Below are 21833 nucleotides of genomic sequence, written 5' to 3'. Positions count from 1 at the left end.
TCTGTGCCCCTGAAGTCACTCTCATATTACTCTGGTACACTGATTTTGCTTTCCTCTATGCCAGCAACTTCAGCCAGACTGCCTGTCATCCCTCCCCGCCTCAGCCCTCGCTCTTCCTACAGGGTGATGGCAGACACCCACCGCCGCACCCCACCAGCCCCCGCTTCTCCCATTTGTCCTCCTGCCCAGAGCTTCCTCCATCTTTCTCCCACCCCCAGCCCCGTTACAGTGGTCCTCGCCCCATCACCAAAGGGACTCGGCAGGCGGGCGAGAACTTCAGACGCTCACACACCCGCAAGTCCCGGCTTGGAGATCCCGTGGTCCCGGAGCGCCCGGCAGCCCCGGCAGCCGGGAACGCGCGGGCCCCGAGCCCCTCCGGATAGGATAGGAGAGCGCTCGGCTCCGCCCCGGCCCCGACGTCTCCGGCTCCGGTCCCGCCCCAGCCCCGCATCCCCATCACCCAGTCCCTCTGGCCCCGCCCCGGCCCGAGGCCCCGCCCATCCCAGACTCGACTCTCCCCCGCCCCCCCCCAGCCCCAGGTCCCGCCCAGGCTCCGCCCCTGTCTGGTCCCGCCCCGCCCCCGGCCCGCGTAGCTGTCTCTCGCCCTCCCCGGGCCGCGCGGCCGGAGCTGGCACGGAGGAGCGGCGGCGGCGGCGGCGGCTTCGGGCATCGCGGCTTGGGGACGCCGGCGCCCCGCTGGACACGGCGTCCCCGCGAGCGCCCTCCGCGCGCGCGGACCTGCCTCCCGCGGTCCCGGGCGGCCCGGGAACGTCCGGCGTTCCCCGAGGGCAAGCGTGTCCGCGCGGGGCGGGGGACCGGCGCGGGGCTGCAGCCTGTTGGAGCTCCGGGAGCGCGGGGCCCGGGGTCCGGGGCTCAGGGGACCCTGCGCGGAGCCGCACGGCCAGGCCTCCTGCGCGCAGCAGTTCTCTCGAACTCCCCACCTCCGCCGCAGTGGGCCCAGCGCTGCCGGAGGACCCTGTCCGGATCTGCGAAGGTGAGTGGACTTGACCATTGAGGGGTCTTCTGTCCCCAAACCACCGGCAGAGTTCGGGGAGCGGGAAGCGCAGGATGGGGGCGGCAGGTTGGTAGGGAGCGTATTTAAAAAATGCAACAGGCGGGGCCGAGCAGGAAAACTCCTCGGTTTAACGTTTCCCACGGAGGGGAGACTTGTCCAGGACTGAAACTTGGGTAGGTTCTTCCCATCCGAAGACTCGCAGGGACTCCTTAAGTCTGGGTGTGAGCTCCCTCTGCTGGTTCCTTACGAGGACGGGAAACGAGGCTACAGGTGAGAGGTGGGAGCGGAACTGCCTGCCCTTCTTTGCTCCCACACATTGTCATGATTTCTCCTTTGAGGAAAGTGACTGGTCCCTTACAGGGGCACCTTCTGATCCCATGAAAGCTAAACCCTCAACCAGAATCTAAAAAGGTCCTTGCAACTTTTGCTTTTTATCACTGAGTCGTTTGTGCCTGAAACAACAAGAATCATAGCAGGACTCACTGGGTAAACTGCATTTGAATAAAAACATTTTATTTATTTTACATTTTAAATTAAATCTATTGGGGTGACATGGCTTAATAAAGCTATATAGGTTTCAAGTGTACAATTCTATGATACATCATCTGTATATTGGCTGGTGTGCCCAACACCCAAAGTCAAATCTCCTTCCCTTAGTCACCATACACTAGAACCCCCTCCACCCTTCACTACCCCTCACCCCCTTAAAACATTTTAAAATGGCTAAAGCCAGCCACAGTTAAAATAAATACCGTCTGGCAAAGTTATATCTTGTAGCTGCTTGTCATCTGCCACTATTCTTTGTTATCCTAATGTGTGCATTTAAAAGTATAATAGTAATAAAAAAAAGAATCACTTGAATTAACTTATATTGTATTTAATAACAGATTTTATTGTGATTCCAAAATTTCTGTCCAGTACACGAATTGCGATATCAGTTTATATCCACTCCCAGCATGCCTGTAGCCTCAGAGAATTTCTTTGTGTGTTTTTTTTTTTTTTCCCCCTCCCAGAAAGGAATGTCATGAAAAAGGAACAGAAAAGAGCCGTCATTGTTGGTGAAAGGGGAGTGTTCTTTCCCAGCTGGTGGTTACTTCATGATTGGAAGAGATGTACCTGGGTGGCTGAAGAGATTAGATTTTTCTAGCTGTACAGATGAAGCTGATAAAAGAAGACACGGAAATGCTTCCTCTGGGGCATAATAGGCTGATAAGCAAGAAGGCCTGAAAAAGACAGATTTGAAATGAGGGCAGGAATTTTGAGATTTTTAAAACCAGGTAGGGCTTTGGACACTTGTTGAGAATGTTTTTCTCCCAAAACCGAAGAAGAAAAAATTCTCAAAGCCAGAAATGTAAAAAGTTGAGAAGAAAAACAACCGAGTCCACCCCAAGGATTTCGGTACTTCGTCACTTTCTTTGGGTAGACACACACACAAGGGCATCACTCCCGTCTGGGGACTTTATTTCCGGCGATGGTTTCCTATGCTAAGAATGGCTTAATTTGGAGTTCGGAGTGCTTTTTTTTCTTCCCTTTTGTTTTTCTTTTAAAACAATGTGTGTTTTGATACTTCATGTGAAGTTTATGCAAAGGAAATAAATCCTAAAGTCATAGTATGTTTGACTCTCTATATCACTGTTTGCTCTGTGATATGGAAAAACTAGAGGATTTAACATTCCTTGAAGTTTTGTTGGAAGCAAAACTGTGTTAGAGACACAGATATACAGTGTAAGGTTTCTCTTTTTGGCAATGGTATTTGCTTTGAAGGAGCCAACGATCAGCTGGATTTCACAGCATAAGCGATTTATATAGTCTTTGTTTTATCAAGGCCTTAAATGGGTGTTTTATCCTGAGCAGATGGGAGCCACATTGAGCGCTCTGTTTGACATGATTGCCTGAGGAAAGGATCCCTGATGGATCATGGCGCTAATGTTTACAGGACATTTCTTATTTTTAGCATTAGTGATGTTTGCTTTCTCTACTTTTGAGGAATCTCTAAGCAATTACTCTGACTGGGCAGTTTTTGCAGACGACATAGATCAGTTTAAGACACAGAAAGTGCAAGATTTCAGATCCAACCAAAAGCTGAAGAAAAGTATGCTTCATCCAAGTTTGTATTTCGATGCGGGAGAAATCCAAGCAATGAGACAAAAGTCTCGCACGAGCCATGTGCACCTTTTCAGAGCTCTCAGAAGCGCAGTGACAGTTATGCTGTCCAACCCAACATACTACCTACCTCCACCCAAGCATGCTGACTTTGCTGCCAAGTGGAATGAAATTTATGGTAACAACCTGCCTCCTTTAGCATTGTACTGTTTGTTATGCCCAGAAGACAAAGTTGCCTTTGAATTTGTCTTGGAATATATGGACAGGATGGTTGGCTACAAAGACTGGCTAGTTGAGAATGCACCAGGGGATGAGGTCCCGGTTGGCCATTCCTTAACAGGCTTTGCCACTGCCTTTGACTTTTTATATAACTTACTAGATGATCATCGAAGACAAAAATACCTGGAAAAAATATGGGTGGTGACCGAGGAAATGTATGAGTATTCCAAGGTCCGCTCATGGGGCAAACAACTTCTTCATAACCACCAAGCTACTAATATGATAGCACTGCTCACCGGGGCTTTGGTGACGGGGGTGGAAAAAGAATCTAAAGTAAATTTATGGAAACAAGTTGTAGTAGATGTGATGGAAAAGACCATGTTTCTCTTGAATCATATTGTCGATGGTTCTTTGGATGAAGGTGTGGCGTATGGAAGCTACACAGCTAAATCAGTCACACAGTATGTTTTCCTGGCCCAGCGCCATTTTAATATCAACAACTTGGATAATAACTGGTTAAAAATGCACTTTTGGTTCTATTATGCCACCCTTTTACCGGGCTTCCAAAGAACTGTGGGTATAGCAGATTCCAATTATAATTGGTTTTATGGTCCAGAGAGCCAGTTGGTTTTCTTGGATAAGTTCATCTTAAAGAATGGAGCTGGGAATTGGTTAGCTCAGCAAATTAGAAGGCACCGACCTAAAGATGGACCAATGGTCCCCTCCACTGCCCAGAGGTGGAGCACTCTTCACACTGAATACATCTGGTATGATCCCCAGCTCACCCCACAGCCTCCTGCTGAATATGGTACTGCAAAAATGCACACATTCCCTAACTGGGGTGTTGTCACTTATGGGGCTGGGTTGCCAAATACCCAGACCAATACCTTTGTGTCTTTTAAATCTGGGAAACTAGGTGGTCGAGCTGTGTATGACATAGTTCACTTTCAGCCATACTCCTGGATTGATGGGTGGAGAAGCTTTAACCCAGGACATGAGCATCCAGATCAGAACTCATTTACTTTTGCTCCCAATGGGCAAGTATTTGTTTCCGAAGCTCTCTATGGACCCAAGTTGAGCCACCTTAACAACGTATTGGTGTTTGCGCCATCACCCACGAGCCAGTGTAACAAGCCCTGGGAAGGTCAACTGGGAGAATGTGCACAGTGGCTCAAGTGGACCAGTGAGGAGGTTGGTGACGCAGCAGGGGAAATCATTACTGCCTCTCAACATGGGGAAATGATCTTTGTGAGTGGGGAGGCAGTGTCTGCTTACTCTTCAGCAATGAAACTGAAAAGCGTGTATCGTGCTCTGCTTCTCCTAAATTCTCAAACTTTGCTAGTTGTCGATCACATTGAGAAGCAAGATGATTCCCCGATAAAATCTGTCAGTGCCTTCTTTCATAACCTGGATATTGATTTTAAGTACATCCCCTACAGGTTTATGAACAAGTATAACGGCGCCATGATGGACGTGTGGGATGCACACTACAAAATGTTTTGGTTTGATCACCATGGCAGTAGCCCCGTTGCTAGTATACAGGAAGCAGAGCAAGCTGCTGAATTTAAGAAACGGTGGACCCAGTTTGTTAACGTTACATTTCAGATGGAATCCACGATCACCAGAATTGCGTATGTCTTTTATGGGCCATATGTCAATGTTTCCAGCTGCAGATTTACTGATAATTCCAACTCTGGACTTCAGATTTCTCTCAACGTCAACAATACTGAACATGTGGTCTCCATTGTAACTGACTACTACAACCTGAACACAAGATTCAATTACCTGGGATTTGGTGGCTTTGCCAATGTGGCTGATCAGGGCCAAATCACCCGATTTGGTTTGGGCTCTCAAGCCATAGTAAGGCCCGTAAGACAGGAAAAAGTTATTTTCCCCTTTGGGTTTAAATTTAATATAGCAATTGGGTTGATTTTGTGCATTAGCTTGCTGATTTTAACTTTTCAGTGGCGGTTTTACCTTTCTTTTCGAAAGCTAATGCGATGGGTCCTGATACTTGTTGTTGTCTTGTGGTTTATCGAGCTCCTGGATGTGTGGAGCACTTGCACTCAGCCCATCTGTGCAAAATGGGCAAGGACGGAGATGGAGGCCAGCGCCAAGTCTGTGTCTTCCCAAGGGCACCACGTTGATCGTCCCGATGTTGTCGTTACCTCACTTCCTGGTTCGGGAGCTGAAATTCTCAAACAGCTATTTTTCAACAGTAGTGATTTCCTCTACATCAGGGTTCCCACCGCATACATTGATATCCCTGAAACAGAATTTGAAATCGACTCCTTTGTAGACGCCTGCGAATGGAAGGCATCAGATATCCACAGTGTGCATTTCCGTCTGCTCCGAGGCTGGTTGCAGTCTTTAGTCCAAGATACAAAACTGCATTTGCAAAACATCCATCTGCATGAATCCAGTAGGGGTAAACTGGCCCAATATTTTACAGTGAATAAGGACAAGAAAAGAAAACCGAAAAGGAGAGAGTCTTTGTCGGAACAAAGAAGTAGAATGAAAGGCGCCTTTGATAGAGATGCTGAATACATTAGGGCTTTGAGGAGACACCTGGTTTATTTCCCGAGCGCACGGCCTGTGCTCAGTCTAAGCAGTGGGAGCTGGACTTTAAAGCTTCATTTTTTTCAGGAAGTTTTGGGATCTTCGCTGAGGGCATTGTATGTAGTAAGGGACCCTCGGGCGTGGATTTATTCAATGCTCTACAGTAGCAAACCAAATCTTTACTCTCTGAAGAATATACCAGAACGCTTAGCTAAACTGTTTAAAGTAGAGGGAGGTAGAGGCAGATGTAGCTTAAATTTGGGCTATGCTCCGGAGTATGAATCATTAAGGAAAGAATTATCAAAACCCAAGTCTAACGCAGTCTCCCTGTTGTCTCATTTGTGGCTGGCACACACAGCAGCAGCCCTGAGAATAAACGCAGATTTGCTACCTACCAGCTACCAGCTGATCAAGTTTGAAGATATTGTGCATTTCCCCCAGAAAACCACTGAAAGGATTTTTGCCTTCCTTGGCATCCCTTTGTCTCCTGCTAGTTTAAACCAAATATTGTTTGCCACTTCCACGAACCTTTTCAATCTTCCCTATGAAGGGGAAATATCGCCAAGTAATACTAATGTTTGGAAACAAAACTTGCCTAGAGATAAAATTAAACAGATTGAAAACATCTGCTGGACACTGATGGACCGTCTAGGATATCCAAAGTTTATGGACTGAGTGCTGCAGGTCAGCAGAAATTTGCACTAATACTTTCCAACCCAGTTTGTGGACATGGATTAGAAGAGTTTGTTTATTCTTGTACTGTGTGTGTTTGTGTGTGTGTGTGTGTGTGTGTGTGTGTGTGTGTGTGTGTGAAAGAGAGAGAGAGAGGGAGGAGAGAATGTGTGTGTTCAGTTAATTACTTGCACAGAGATTATTTTAAAAGTAGACACCGTATTTGGCGGAGCACGATTTAATTATTTTGTTAATACTTTCTTGCCTTTGTTTCTGAATTGTTTTCTGCTAAAGTGCTTCCACTACAGAGGTGCGGATGAAGTTCTATTGTGGTCAGGAAAGATAGGAAGATTTTTAAAGTTTTTGTCTTAACTCTCTTCATCTGCAACTGTGCTGATGTGTCCTGGAACCTCAAAGACTGCTCAATACCTTCAGTTGTTGTTTTACCCAAGCATCTCTTGCTTTCAAGATGGACTACAGGAGTTCCTTAGCTTTTTATAAAAGGTCTTCTAACATGTTTATCCTGCACAAGAAAATAAATCCTTTACTGTGTCTAATGTTTAGTGATATCACTGGGGAAATGGTGAAAACTTCTATCTGAACTATAGGGTTCCTTCTATAAAATACAGATGGACATACAGAAGGAATATGGTTTTTTGCAGGTCAGAAACTGACCTAAACAGCCTCCTTAATGTTTTCTACTTTGAAGTAATGGAATCAGTCTTTGCATAATCTGGGTGCCAAGGGCTGGTGGAGTATTTTCGACCTGCTTGTCTGTGTAAAACTCCTTTCTTTGTATTGCCTCCTTGAAGCCACAGCTGCTAGCATCACACCACTCCCATCCTGTCCTTTTTTTTTTTTTTTTTTTTTTTTTTTTGTCACTGTCGTGCAAAATCAGTCGCATTTACTGATGGCTAAACTCCCTGTATTTTCGGGGATTTTCCCCCCTGATGATTAATTTTGCATTAAAACCTAATGCAGACTTAGAATGAAACTTCTCTTTGTGGAATTATCACCGTATGACTCAAAGGAAGCTGGGCCACCACAGGCTGCATTTTGTTTTTTTTTTAGACTGGAAGCAGAATTGGAAAACTGCCTGACTTGTCTCGCATCCTTTGAATGAGTTTACAGACTGCCAGTGTGGACAAATGGGGGATGATGTCAGAAGCATCTGTTTCCTTTACCATCTGCATCTTATTATAAATGTAGTCGTCATCGAATGCGGTTCATTTTCTTTTGGTAGGCACTGAAATCCAAATGCTGTGCCAGTAGAAGCCAGTGGAGTAATTACAATGTACTGGATGAAAACTATTAGGCAGCGTGGAGACTTGATGAAATCTCTGTGCAGATTGCAGTCTTCTTCCTGATGGTGCAAACTGTCGTTCCCCCCAAGCTCTCTAACACTTGGGAGTCTGTTATTCTGACCTAGATAAAAGTGGTTCTTTCTCAGTAGTTTGTTATTGTGTCAGAATGTGCCTGTAGAGTGATAAAGCTGTGGATATGTTCCATTCCAGCGAAGCCTCACTTGGCTGTCATTTTCCCCCATATAGTGTGAATGAATGCAGGCCACTCCTACTCTGCTTATATCCACTTTCTTCCCGGAGCTCCCGTGACTTTTTCTCTACAATGTCAAAATGAATGAAAGTCATATTAACATAGGTTGAGAGGGCAACTGAAGACCTGAATCTACACTGTTATTGCCGAGGAAGACAATAACCTTCCTATTTGAGGGTTATCAACAGGCATGTAAAATTGCTACACAGATGTTAACACTATTTTCATAATTGGTCAGAGTCTCACTGTTTGCTTTCAATTCCCAGGATGTGGGATCTCAAATGAGATCCAATAAAAAGGCTTTGGGTTGGCAGTAATATTAGGTCTGATCAAGGTAAGAATTAGACATGTGTGGAGGTAACAAATAAGAGAATGGAGGCTATACTACTGCCTTCTAAAATTTTATAGAAATGTGCCCATGGGCAGAAGAGAGCCAGGTTCATTCATTATGTGGAGGAAAGAAGGGGAAAATGAAAAAGAGTAGTTCTGTGAATGAATGTGGGAACATGTTATTGATAGCTAATGAAAGTGATGTGGTTAATAAAATGAGCTTCACAGTGTATCCTAACTTGCACCTCCTCCTTTCCAGCAATGTCAAGGTGAATTTTCCTGTCCCTGAACTCACCCACTCCTGCCCCAAGGGAAAGTTTGCTGAAGGGGAAGACCTATTTGCAGCTTCTCCTGTAAGGAATATTCTATGTGGAGAGGCATTGAACATGCATGCATATGTTCATATGTTCATACTTGGGGACCCCTGCCTTGTCATCTCAATACCTAAGGTGACTGACTCTCCCCAAACACCCAGGTCCTACACTCTTAAGGGTGTTACATAGGAAAAAATTCAACCAGACTCTACACTTACTCTTATCATCTTAAAAATAAAGCAGCAATGATCACTATGTGACTCTTCCAAAGGAAACAAAATGTCCTCTCTGTAAATTCAATCCCTTCATTAACTTCCCCAAACTTCAGCCCAGTTGAGATAAAAGCTCTTATTAAAATAAGAGCAATTAAGTCTTGAAACTTTGAAAGAATGTGTTTTGCTGACACAAGTAACATAAGTAAATATAGAGATAATAATCTGTTTTTCCAAAGTGAAATAATGTTAATTACTCATTTTGGATGGAATGTGCTCTACCCAGAGTTGAATTTACTGTAATAAAAATTCCAGGAAGGATAGGAAATGGGAGAATCTGTTCAAAAGAAAAAAAGGTAAATCTATGCAGCTTAATTTATGGAAACCTGGAGAGGCACAAGTTTTAAGCAGATGACACAAGAATGCATACATATTAGGCCTAGGCCCCATATATTAGACATTTGATCGACGTTTTAGACAGGAAGAAGTAATAAATGACTGGCAAGAATGGGATGGTTATGTCAAATTCCCAGGCATGGAAGAGGACTGGCCACATCACCCTCAGCGAATATATTCAAACAAGAACTCCACACACACAAGTATGTTTTAATTGCTTCTTCTGTGGACATGGTACCCCTCCTTTTGGCCACTTGTAATTTATGTCATTTATCAGTAGAGTTTGGGGTGCATTATCACAGATCCTACACAGTTCTGATATATAAAGTATATCATATTCAATTTTCTATGAGTCAGTATTAACAATGATTTAAAAATTGCTATGTTTGATCATAAACTAGTTTATTAGAACTACCTGTATAATAAGAATCCTCTCTTACTAGGTAAATAAAAAGCTAAAAGCAAGTTGACTGTGGTTGGGAGAATTTGTAATAGCCCTCTTCTTTAGGTCTTGGGTAACTGTTAGGATTCTGTCTGGAGCTGAGAAGGCAGACAATGGGAGATGCAGGTGCATATTGACATATAGTCCTACACTTTCAGCCGCTAAACTTGCACCATTCAAGGGTGGGCAAGCCTTGCCTCTACTCTTCTAATTTACTTCCAAGTTCTGTCTCTGACTTGCACTGTCTTCTGCATACATCTTCCCAACTTACTAAATGGCAAGAACATCCCTATATCATGTACTTGTGCTCTCGATCTGTCCCTCCTGCCACTGGAAAGATCTTCCAGTATGATCTTTCTAAATCTTTTTAGAATCTAAAAAGAGGTTCTTGCAGGTTGCTTGAGATATTCTAAGTCAGTGATGCATGAGGTTGGCACAGGGAAGATTTTTTTTTAAAGAGATGTAGCATATATCATGAATTAGTCTCAATATGTGCTACAAATTGAACCATAAGTTTTCATGTATCTCATTACAATCCTCAAAAGAACTCAATGTGGTACTTATTTTACAGATAAATTTGAAACCCATATTATCTCTATGGGGAATATGCTTTGTGAAATAATGTTGAGTGAGTTTACAATTAATTCATTGTTTACCATACTTTTTTGGCTATGTCCAGGTATTGATTAGTATGAGGGAAGAACTAATCAAGGTAATGTGTGTGTTCAGTTAATTACTTGCACAGAGAGTAGGGTCATAGTCCACAAAAATTGGTGGACTATGACCCTACTCTGTAAGGAACTGGCAATCTCTAGAGACTTCAAAATTTATCAAGGAGAAGAGAGGCAGGCAGGTAGAGATGACCACTGGATGAGAGGCATCAGAAAATCTTTTATGTGCTGTAGTTGACACGGTTTATTTCTGAAACTGCGGTTATGAGGAAAGAGTAGTTTAAAGAGGGAGTTTTTTTGGTAAATTTGAATAAAGATCACCACCTATTCTTTTCTTATTTAGGCTTTGACTCTAGTTGTCATGGCACCTGCCATTGATTGCCACAGAGACATGCAAACAGAACAGAAGCACTGACATGTGCCCTCTTCCTATTGCCTCTCACTCAACTTCCCCAGCACATTTAATAAAAATTAATCTATATACAATAATGTTTTTCCTGTTAACTCACATGTCATTCACACATATAATTTGGGTTGGACTAAAAGAATGTTATCCTCTGCTTGGTGCTTTGTACGCTTGGATGCTTTCTGTCTCCCTTGGCTGTAGAAGAGGTCCCAGGAGCAAATCCCAGAGCCTCCAGCCAGAAACTCAGCCTCCCAATGAAAAGTACCCTCTGCATTGGGACCAAGTGCCACAGACCTGTGAGAGTGGGGCTCATACTCTTGATAGACAGGGATTCCTTTGCTATGATTGGTTTTTCTTGGATATTGCTGTCCACATCCTGCTATGGCTCACTGTATGTGAATTAGAAAACACTGTTGTGTTGATTCTGGAGTGTGCCTGCTCTGCTGCGCCCGTTTATCAAACCATAGGCATTATGGATATGCAAAATAGGTTCCATTAACATGTTGACCCCACCTGGGAAGAGAGAAGCCCTCCTCTGTGATACTGATCAGTTTCTGTGGCCAGAGGTGGGACTTAGCATCAGAATTCATATACTCACATATTCTATAATCTGGTGCCAGGCATAAAAGATCTAAAAGATACTAAAATGAACATGTATACATGTCCTCTACTCCGAGAAATGCACAATTAATTCTGACTTCCCATGATCACATTCTCCTATTTCCACCAAGTACCCCAGAGGTGAATGTTTATCCTGCATTTTCTATTTACCCTTCCCTGGATTGTCTTTATAGCGCCACCACACATGTCTCTCCTTATCAACATATTGTAGATTATTTTCATGTTTTGTAACTTCTTGTAAACAGTAACATACTGCATATATTATTGTGCAACTTGCTTTGCTTTGCCCAAAATTTTGTCTGATGCATGTTGATTTTGTAGGTGGCCACTTATTTTCAACATGGTAGTGTTCCATTATATGCATATGCCACTTTCTGAATATTCCATACTGTATCATTTATCCTGTTGATGGATTTGGGGAATATTTCTAATTTTTGCAAATTCCAACATTGTATAAAAAATTCTCAAGTATGTTTGATATATAAGAATGTTCTGTGTTTTGTTTGTACCCGGAACCTTCGTACCCACTCCTGCCCCAGCCTCCTCCCTAGTATATGTATCCAGGGCTGAAAGCACACCCTCGGCTATTCTAGACGATGCCAAGGTATTATTTCTCAGATTGTCTGTACAAATTGGCACTCCAGCCATCATAGGAAAGTTTCTGTTGTTCCCGATGTCCTCTTGTACTTGACAGTTTCAGCGTTTTTAATACTTTCCTCTCTGGGTGTCACATTTTTGTTTTCATTTGCACTTCTCTGATTATTAATGACATATAGCCTATATGCACCTGAGCATGAGCACATGCACATGTATAGTCCTTATTGTTTTCCATCTGTATTTTGTGAAATGAAGTCCATGTTCGTGTCTTTTATCCATTTTTCAAGTTCATTTTTTCTTATTAATTCATTGAAGTTTATCATATATTAATAATAATAGACATTTTTTGGTTATATGTGCTGTGAATAACTTTTTGGCTTCTATTTTCATGATCTTTGTACTACAATTTGTGTAATCTATTTTGCTGCACAGGTGTCCTTAATTTGAATGTAAGCAAATATGTCAGTGTTTTCTTTTATTATTTATAGTGGTTTTTTTTTTTTTGTCTCATTAAAGAATCTTTTCCAGAGTCTTGGCACTAAAAATAGCCTCCTCTATTTTCCTCTAAACCTCTTAATACTTTTATTGGATGTCTATTGCTGTATAACAAAATTACCACAAACTTAATGGCTTAAAACAACACACACTGATTATCTCAGAGTTCCTGTGGGTCTTTCACAAGGCTGCCATCAGGTTGCTGGCTGGCATCTGACACTCACCTGGAGAAGCATCTGCTTCCCAGCTCTATGGTTATTGGCAAGATTCAGTTCCTTGTGGGTTCTTGGACTAAAAGCCTTAGTTCTTTTCTAGCCTTTGGCTGAAGACCACCCTCAGTCATGACCACATGGGCTTCTCCATATGACAGTTTACTTCATGAAAGCCAGGATGGAAGTGAATCAGTAGAGAAACTACTAACAATGCTGCTCAATTGGAAGTGACACCCAATCAGCTTTGGTTAGAAGCAAGTCACAAGTCCTCACACCCAAGGGATTACATGAAATCATGAATACCAGGTGTAACAATGGGGGTCATTTTAGAGTCTATCTGCCATAGATTTTTATCTTTTAATATTTTAGGATTTAATCTGCTTTATATTAATTGTTGTGTTGATTCTGATTTTTTTTTCCTTATGAATAAACCTGTTTTCCTAGACTGAAAAAATTGAAACCCCTTTCTTTCCCACTACCTTTCGATGCTATCACTACAACATATCAGGCTGTCTATTTTGTATGAGTCTATTTCTGAGCTCTCTACTTTATTCCACTGGCAAATTTGATAATGCCACTGACAATACCACACTGTCTTAATTACTATAGTCATTTTGTTAGCCTTGAAATCTGGCAAGGCAAGTCTTTTTATTTTCTTTTTCCTCATTTTTTCTTAAGCCTTTGTTCTTCCAAGTGCATTTTAGACTTAGTTTGCACAGTTTCTCAAAGCTTACAAACAAAGTACAATACATGTTCATTGTTAATGCATTAAATCAATTTTGAGAGAATTGACCTCTTTACATTAATTAATCTCTGTTCATGAGCATGGTATGTTTCTCCTATTTAAACTTATTAATCCTTTGATAGATGTCTCTGAGCACTTTATATTGTTATTACAGTAGATGACATTTGTTAATTATACGTTCAATTGTATATAGAAAATATATTTGATTTGTGTGTATTTGTATTGTACCTTATTAATTCTTCTTACTAATTTAATAATTGACTTGTAAATTCTTTTGAAATAAATGTTTTTGCAACTGTAATTTATGAGAATTATGGTATTTCCTTCCTTTTACCAATAACTTTTTAATGTTCTTACTGCATTTGTTAGGACCTCCTGTAAAATACTGAAAGGATTTGGTAATAGTGAGTGTTCTTGCACAGTTCCCACATGAATGCAGTGCTTCCAGATTTCACCACTGAGCAATGGATGCAATGTGTATTTCATAGACTCACCTTATCTGGAGGTGATACTCCTTTCTAGTCCTGCTTTGATAAATGACTTTTTATCATCAATGTATGATAGGATTTATTCAGTGCTTCTGATGCATTTATTGTGATAGTTGTATGTTTATTTGCCTATATCTGTTAGTGTGAAAATATTATCTGTATTATAGGAAAAAAATATTTTATTTTGAGATTAAATCAAACTTGGTTGGCTATGATAAAATCAGCCTGAGAGTGAATCATTATATTTGTGTATGTAGCTAGATTGAGTTTGTTAATAATCAACTGAAGATGTTTACATCAACATTTGTCATTTTCTCATACTGTACTGGTCTAATTTTGAAGTCAATATATCTTTCACATAAAATAAGTTGCTGATGTTCTATTTTTCTATTCTGTAGAAGTGTTTGTGTAAGATTGGAGTGATCTAATACTAGAATGTTTGTTACAACTCACTTTTAAAACCAGCTGACTGTTGTGTGTTTTTGTGTGTGAATATTTTGACTATGTGTACAATTTGATGGTGATAGGCTTATTTTATTTAGCTCGCCTATTTAATTTGAAGCCTATTTTTGGTAAGTTATGTTTTTAAAGAATTTGTCCTTTTTAAATTTTCCACATTTATTGACCTAAATTTGCTGAAAAGGCATTCTGCTGCCCCTCTTATTTCCCATCTTCCCCACCCCCTGGTTCATCGCTGCTTGTTCAGCTGTATCCATATGGGTGTGAAAGAAATGGGAAGCTGGATTGACCAGATGGTTGTTGTTTGATTGCGAGATGACAGAAGAAAAGCGTGTGAGAACAGTTGTTTGCAGGTACTCAGTACAGAGAGAAAAGAGGCTCATGAGAAACCCAGGAGACACTGTTATAAAGGATTTAGATTCTAGTGGCACCAAAGACTGTTGGAGTGGACATCCTCCCTGGCAAGAATATGGGAAGGAAACAATGCTCAAAGAATATGATCCATGGATTTGAGATTATTGAGGCATTACAATTATTGCTAATAAATCTAGGGCAGCAATTCTAAAACTCTTTTGGGAACACTTTATACTCTTAAAAATTCTTGAGTGCTCACAAACCTTTTTGCTTTATATGCATGAAGGCAATATTTAATATATTCTACCTCAGAACTGAGGATTTTTAAATACTCATTTATAGGTTTATTTTTAAAATGACACCAGTAATGCCATGATAGCATGATATGGCAGAGCATTATTATCTGTTAAAAATGACTATATTTTCTAAAAGCACAACAGTTGTGAAAGAGTGTCACTGTTTTACCTTTTTACAAATGATCTTAAATGTTTGGCTGTTAGACTACACCTGGACTTTCATATCTGCTTCTGGAAAATCTGAGAATTGTGTGGGGGGGTGGGGGGGTGGGGGGGTCGGGAAAGAGAGTTAAAATAAAATGTTTTGCAATACTATAAAAAGGTTTCACAGACCCTGTGAAAATGTCTCAGGACCCCCCCCCCCCCCACATGCATGGAGCATAGATTGAGGGTCACTGGCTGGCACCTGATACAGGAAGTGAGTCAATAAAGACATCTGGTTATTGGAAGGATCACCCATGTACAATGTGATCCAAAGATATATCTAGTATAATTGTGAGATTAAAAGAGCATTGAAAATAATTATTTAAACTATATATTAATTCTGGAATTATTGCAAGCAAACTAGGACATTGGATGGATATTGAGATTACAAATGATAATGGCAGAAGTGGAGGAAAACAGTGAACCAGGAGATGAAATCCTTAAGAATAAGTGAAGTGGAGAAGGACTACACACAGGTGGATGATGAAGGAATGGCATAGTCTAATGGCCAGTGTCAGTGCTGGTTACTTTTTGTGAGTGGGAATGACAATTAGCTAGAAACTGAAAAAGAAGCCAAAGGACATTTAAAACACAATGCTATTACTTTCCTTTTATTTACATTTAGTATCTTAAGCTCCAAATTATTTCTCCCTAAAGTCTGTCCTACCTCTACTAATAAATGGGGGGACAAAGAAATACAGGAAAGAAAATAAGAAGTCTACAATTCCTTGAGACTTAGTCAAAAGCTTTTAGGACTACTTCCAAACATAAACTGAAGAAAGAGCAATAATCTGATGTGGCCAAAATGTGCTTCTCACTGGTATAAAGTGTCACTATAGATGACTAGTCCTGCCCAACTCAACAAATGACACTTGTGTATAGGGGCTAGAATCCCATGCTTATACTATTTCTGTGCAGGTCACATTGGTGACCCATACACAAAGAGCCAGTTCATTTTAGGCCATCCTTTTTTTTTTTTCTTTCTTAAATTTTATTCTCAAAAGCACAACCTACTAGACCATTGTTATTATGTCTAGAAAAGTGATCTATATTAGGTACATATTAAGCACAAACCACCCATCCCCACCCCCTGAAAAACCTATTAGTTATTTCTGCTGAACCTGACTTAGCAGCCTGAAACTCCCTCTGAAGGCAATTTTATTTCAGGTATTTTCTCATCCTTTTTTTTTTTTTCAAGATATATTTTTATTGATTTCAGAGAAGAAGGAAAGGGAAAGGGAGATAGAAACCTCAATGATGAGAGAGAATCAGTGATAGGCTGCCTCCTGCAGGCCCCCGCCAGATCGAGCCTGCAACCTGGGCATGTGACCTGACCGGAAATCGAACCTGGGAACCTTCAGTCCGCAGGCCAACGCTCTATCCACTGAGCCAAACATGCTGGGCCTCATCCTTTTTTGCACATATGGCTTGCAGAATCATGCTGAACCAACTTTCAAGGCCTCTCTACTTTCAAAAGTTGACGAAGAGGGAGGGGTTATGCGTCACTTAACTTTCACAAACGTCCTGGCATCTCTGAGTAAGGAAATCAACTGTTATCACAGTGTGTCCAGCATATATCTTAAGTCAATAGGCACCCACTTATGTTAACCTTAGGTTATGTTAACACTGTTTCTTTTGTTTGTTTGTTTATACAATAGGGAGTAGAATGTAGTTTCTGTATAAAGAACAATCCAAAACTCAAAAAATACAATTGATCAAAAAATATAAACACTATCAATCTCATTATTAATCATATAAATTCAAATGAACAAAATATCAGTATTGTATCTTAGTTTATAAACCAACAAAAAAGAAAAGAGATATCGATAAATATAGCAAAAAGTAAATAAATGGCAATAGCTTTTGTAATATAAGTGTACTCTATTCTTTATTAAAAATAATTTGGATATTTGCCAGATATTTTTAAAATCCTATTTTTCACCACCAAAGATTTTCTTTGGTCCAGAATTTCTATTTCAAACATCTTACCCACTAGGAAAACAAAAAAGAAAAAATGTGGAAAGATGTACATGTAAGTATGTTCATTATGGCATTAATTATAATATCAAGATAAAAAACTTCCAGTCCACCTGGCATGGCTCAGTGGTTGAGTGTAGACCTATAAAGCAGGAGGTCACGGTTCAATTCCCTGTTCCTGGTCAGGGCACATGCTTAGGTTGCAGGCTTGATCCCCAACAGGAGGCGTGCAGGGGGCAGCTGATCAATGATTCTCTCCCATCATTGATGTTTCTATCTCTCTCCTTTCCTCTCTGAAATCAATAAAAATGTATTTTAAAAACAAAATAAAAACCACCCTAAAATTAACATTAAAAAATATTCCAACAGATGCAAAAAACATATCAATGAACATGTGTAGTAGCTTATTAGGACAACCCTGAGACAATTTTTTTCCTATTATTTAATTAGAAAATAACTATAAATGACCTCATTTTTAAAATATATATTTTTATTGATTTCAGAGAGGGAAAGACAGAAACATTATTATGGGTCAAATGTAAATAGTGGTTTCCTCTGGGTTGAAATATCAGGTGAGAGTTTTTGTTTTTTTAGGATTATCAGTGCTATCCATTGTTAGAATAATGGTTTTAAAATAATAGAAGAAACAAATTAAAAACTCAATAAAATATTCTCAATATTTAAGGGCCTAAGTATTCTCAGAGGATTCAATATAGGGACTTTAATAAACAAAGTATTTTCACCCTATGGTGATTAGATATAAAATTTAGAAACTGTAGTAAAATGCCTATAAGCAAATTAACTGTTCATCTCAATAATTATGAAAACAACTTGAAATGAGGGTGTTTTTTTTTTAATAGCATGTTCTCAATTTTTAAAATGGTGGTATTAAACAATGCTTCTGTTTACAGAACTTCCATGAAAAATAAATAGCAATAATCATTAAAAGCTTAAAAATGTGAACAACTTTTCATTCAGCACTTGATATTGACCATTCAGTTCAAATTAAGTTCCAAGTAAATCTATTCAATTAAGCTGAAACATAAATTTTGGAGGAAGTTATTTAGAGATTTGATAATTAGACTTACTTTGAGAGTTTTCTTTTTATAAATTATAGAAGTAGGAACACATTTAATTTCTTTCTCCCTTCTTTCAATGACCACTTATAAAATGACAATTATGGCTAAAGTGAACTAGTAATAAGGAAAGTGATCCAGATTATTCCAGGAAACATCTAGAAAATTAAAATGGCCAGAAAACAACCCAATCTAATCCCTTAGCCCATCCAATGGTCAAAAGGAAGCAAAGTAAGCACCAGCATCAAATTAGACAATGAGCTGGGTTGTAGTTATTGTCTAAGACACATGTGCTGTAAAGAAAAGAGGATGTAGTATATCAGAATTACAGTTTTCAACCACTGTCCCTCTGGACTTACTATTCCACATTCTGTTCTTAGGATAGGATTCTCCTACTGTCCTCGCTTCCCATATAGAATGGATGGCAATGACAAAGAATGGATGGCAGTGAATTCTCCTCAGGTGTAGGTTGTTTACTCCTGAGTACACTATGTGAGCTGCTTTTAAGAGGGGTCCATTGCAACAGACCCATATATGGCTAGGCCAAGTGCTTTTAGGCTCTTAGATATTTTTTATTATTTTCTTACTAGTCACTGTTTAACCATAGGATATTTAGAAGTGTGTGTTAAGTTTTCAAATATTTAGAATTTTCCTCTCTATCCTCTTATTGAATTTATTATTTAATTTCATTGTGGTTGGAGAGGATTCACTAGGGATTCTTTTATGCCTAAAATATGATCTAACTTGATAAATATATTCTGTAAATTTGGAAAGATTTAATATGTTAATACTATTAGGTAAAATTGTCAATTAGGTAAAGTTAGCTCATAATATGTATATTATTACTAATTTCTCTGCAGTCTAGAGGACTTGCTTAGAATTTCTTATAGTACAGAAGTACTGACAAAGCATTCTCTGTCTCTCACTCTGTCATTGGATAATATTTTCATTTTGCTTTAACTTTACTGGATATAGAAGTCTAGGTTGAAAATATTCTTGGCTTTTGAAATGTTATTATAATATCTTCTGCATTCTATTGTGTCTGATGAAAAGTCATCAGGTATTCATATCATTGCTGACATTTACTTTTAAAGTGTTGGTATTTTTTTAAAAATCTCCACTTTGGAGATGTTCTTTTTAAGCTTGATTGTCAACAGTTTGGTTATGATGTGTCTACAGGTTGTTTTCTTTGTATTTTTTTCTGCTTAACACTGATGAAGTTCTTAAATCTGTAAATGTATGCCTTTTACCAAATTGAGGGAAATTTTGTCCATTAATTCTTCAAATGTAAGTTTCCTTCTATTCTCCCAGAATTAAGTTTACAGGGATGTTTATTTACCCTTGTGTTTTAGAAGGTTGACTTGATGTAACCCAAACTTCAAACTCTGCTTTCCTGTTGTCATCAGCAGATGAAATGTTCCTTCTCTTAGCCTTATCTGCAGTGCCTGGAGTCTGCTGCATGCTATCCTACTTCCTGGAGCTGCCAGAAATTTGACCAGACTTTATCTGCAGAATTTCATCCTGCTTTTCTATGGTTTCCTTTTCTGTGGTTTTCCCTGCTCCGACTTTCTAACATTAGTGTGACCATGATGGTGTTCTTGTTCTTCCAAAGAGTAAGTGTGCACATTTATGGCTAAGTTTTAGACACTAAGACCAACTTGCTTAGGGGCACATCAGAAATTCCAAGATAAAATAATATTTACTTTCTTAATCTGGGTGATGAAAACATGTACGTTCACTTATTCATTTGTATTTTTTAGTGAAGTATGTTCTTTTCAGTTAGTATACCTTAAGGCGGCTTTATCTGGTTAGGAGTTTTCAATTTAGACAAGAGTAAATAATGGGCAGTATTCAAGGAGAAAGAAACAGTTTCAGAGTTGGAATGAATCTTTATGATCACCTAGTATGGCTCCGCAGAAAATAATACCTAGGTAATGTTAAAAACAAGACAACAGGCCCAAAGTAGTCACTTGTGCTAAACCCCATATTACCAAACTGAATCTTAATTATAGTTTCTGCTCGCCCAGAAACGGAATGGGAAACAGTCAGTCAGGAATCACCTGATCAGCACGAGTTAGGTCGTCTGCCTGATAGACCCCTGCCATCCCTCATGGAAAGTGACCTCATATAACCAACCTGCTTTTTATTTTTGCTGAGTATAACTTCCTTGTCCTGTTCCCTTCTGCCTATAGAAGCCTTTTATTTTGTACAGCATTCCAGAGCTTCCTTCTATCTGCTAGATTGAATGCTGCCCAATTCATATCGATATTTTGCTCAAGTAAACTCAAAATTCTTAATATCTCTCAGTTTATCTTTTAACAGTACATTGTGAATGATAAATTCAGTAGGTGAAAATATCCTGACAGTTACCCTGATGCTTACTATTAAACCAAAACACATGAATATCCTAAATGGTCTTGAATATAAATTTTATTTTATCTGTTTCAAAATCTCTCTTGAATGTGCTAGCTTATTACTGCAAAATGGTAGGTATACATTGTGAATTGGAAGGTTACAAATCTACAACTTATCATTAAACTTGGACCAGTGTTGGTTTGTCTTTCAAAATATATGTTCTATCCCCACGATAAACTGAATTTAAAATGTTTATCATCATTTCTCAAGTTTCCTGAGACTCTTGCAGTATCTTGCTAGCAGTGCCCTCTGGATATTATTCACCAGATTTCCACTTGACTGCACTTCTGTGATACTTCAATAACCTTGAAATAAAACTCATATCCCAGGATACATCCTTACTAGCTTCTTCCAGAGAAAACCTGCAGATAAAAGAAACAAAATCTTCCAAACACTTTGGAAGGTTTTTGATATGCTAATGATAACTATTCACAGCCTAGGGACCATGGGCATGGAGATGCGACCTATTCAAACAGACTTCTGTCAAAGAAACATCTTTGAAAGTACTGTCTCACTGTCAGTGCAGGACAGGGACACAATGCAGAAGAGGATGAGTCCTAGGTCTCATTGCTGACTTCGCCACTTTTGTTTCTTATTTCTTTTTTAAAACATTCATGTTCATGTAAAAGTCACTCCAAAATCGAATAATTTAAAATTTATGCATCCCTTCCTGAGCACAGATTAATATTGACCAAATAATATTTTGCCCAAATATTTCAATGAAGATTAACCTAAGCTCCTTGCTAATGGTGCTTATGGAGTCACTTATAGTCAATGAAATGTTATTTTATAAGACTTTGTAGTATGTAACTCACTTTCCAGCTATGACTATGAGGCTGTGATAACCAGATTGAAATTTGCAACTTGCAGTAAAAGCATTCATGTTTTTTCTTAATTGAATGAAAGTGGTTTTGTACTAAAAGTTGATGAGAGAATATGGTGGCCTTTGGAGGCAGCTGTGACACCAGAACCAGGTGTCCTGGCTCTGGCTCCTGCTCTAG

At 39.7% G+C, this 21833-nt stretch overlaps 1 protein-coding gene across 1 annotated transcript; it reads left to right on the top strand.

Annotated features, from left to right (window-relative positions):
• Nucleotides 1-629: 629 nt before the first annotated feature.
• Nucleotides 630-16089, top strand: DSEL (dermatan sulfate epimerase like). Its single transcript, XM_079783772.1, has 2 exons — nucleotides 630-994; nucleotides 2029-16089. The coding sequence occupies exon 2, from the start codon at nucleotides 2933-2935 to the stop codon at nucleotides 6569-6571; it is 3639 nt and encodes a 1212-aa protein (XP_079639898.1). The 5' UTR covers nucleotides 630-994; nucleotides 2029-2932; the 3' UTR covers nucleotides 6572-16089.
• Nucleotides 16090-21833: the final 5744 nt, after the last annotated feature.

Source organism: Cnephaeus nilssonii (genome assembly GCF_951640355.1).
Source record: "Cnephaeus nilssonii genome assembly, chromosome: 11".
NCBI lineage: Eukaryota > Metazoa > Chordata > Mammalia > Chiroptera > Vespertilionidae > Cnephaeus > Cnephaeus nilssonii.
This window is presented reverse-complemented; position numbering and strand designations above follow the sequence as displayed.

Bases quoted from the DNA above. Each gene is read 5' to 3' on its own strand.
- DSEL (XM_079783772.1), top strand. From the start codon at position 2,933: ATGGCGCTAATGTTTACAGGACATTTCTTATTTTTAGCATTAGTGATG.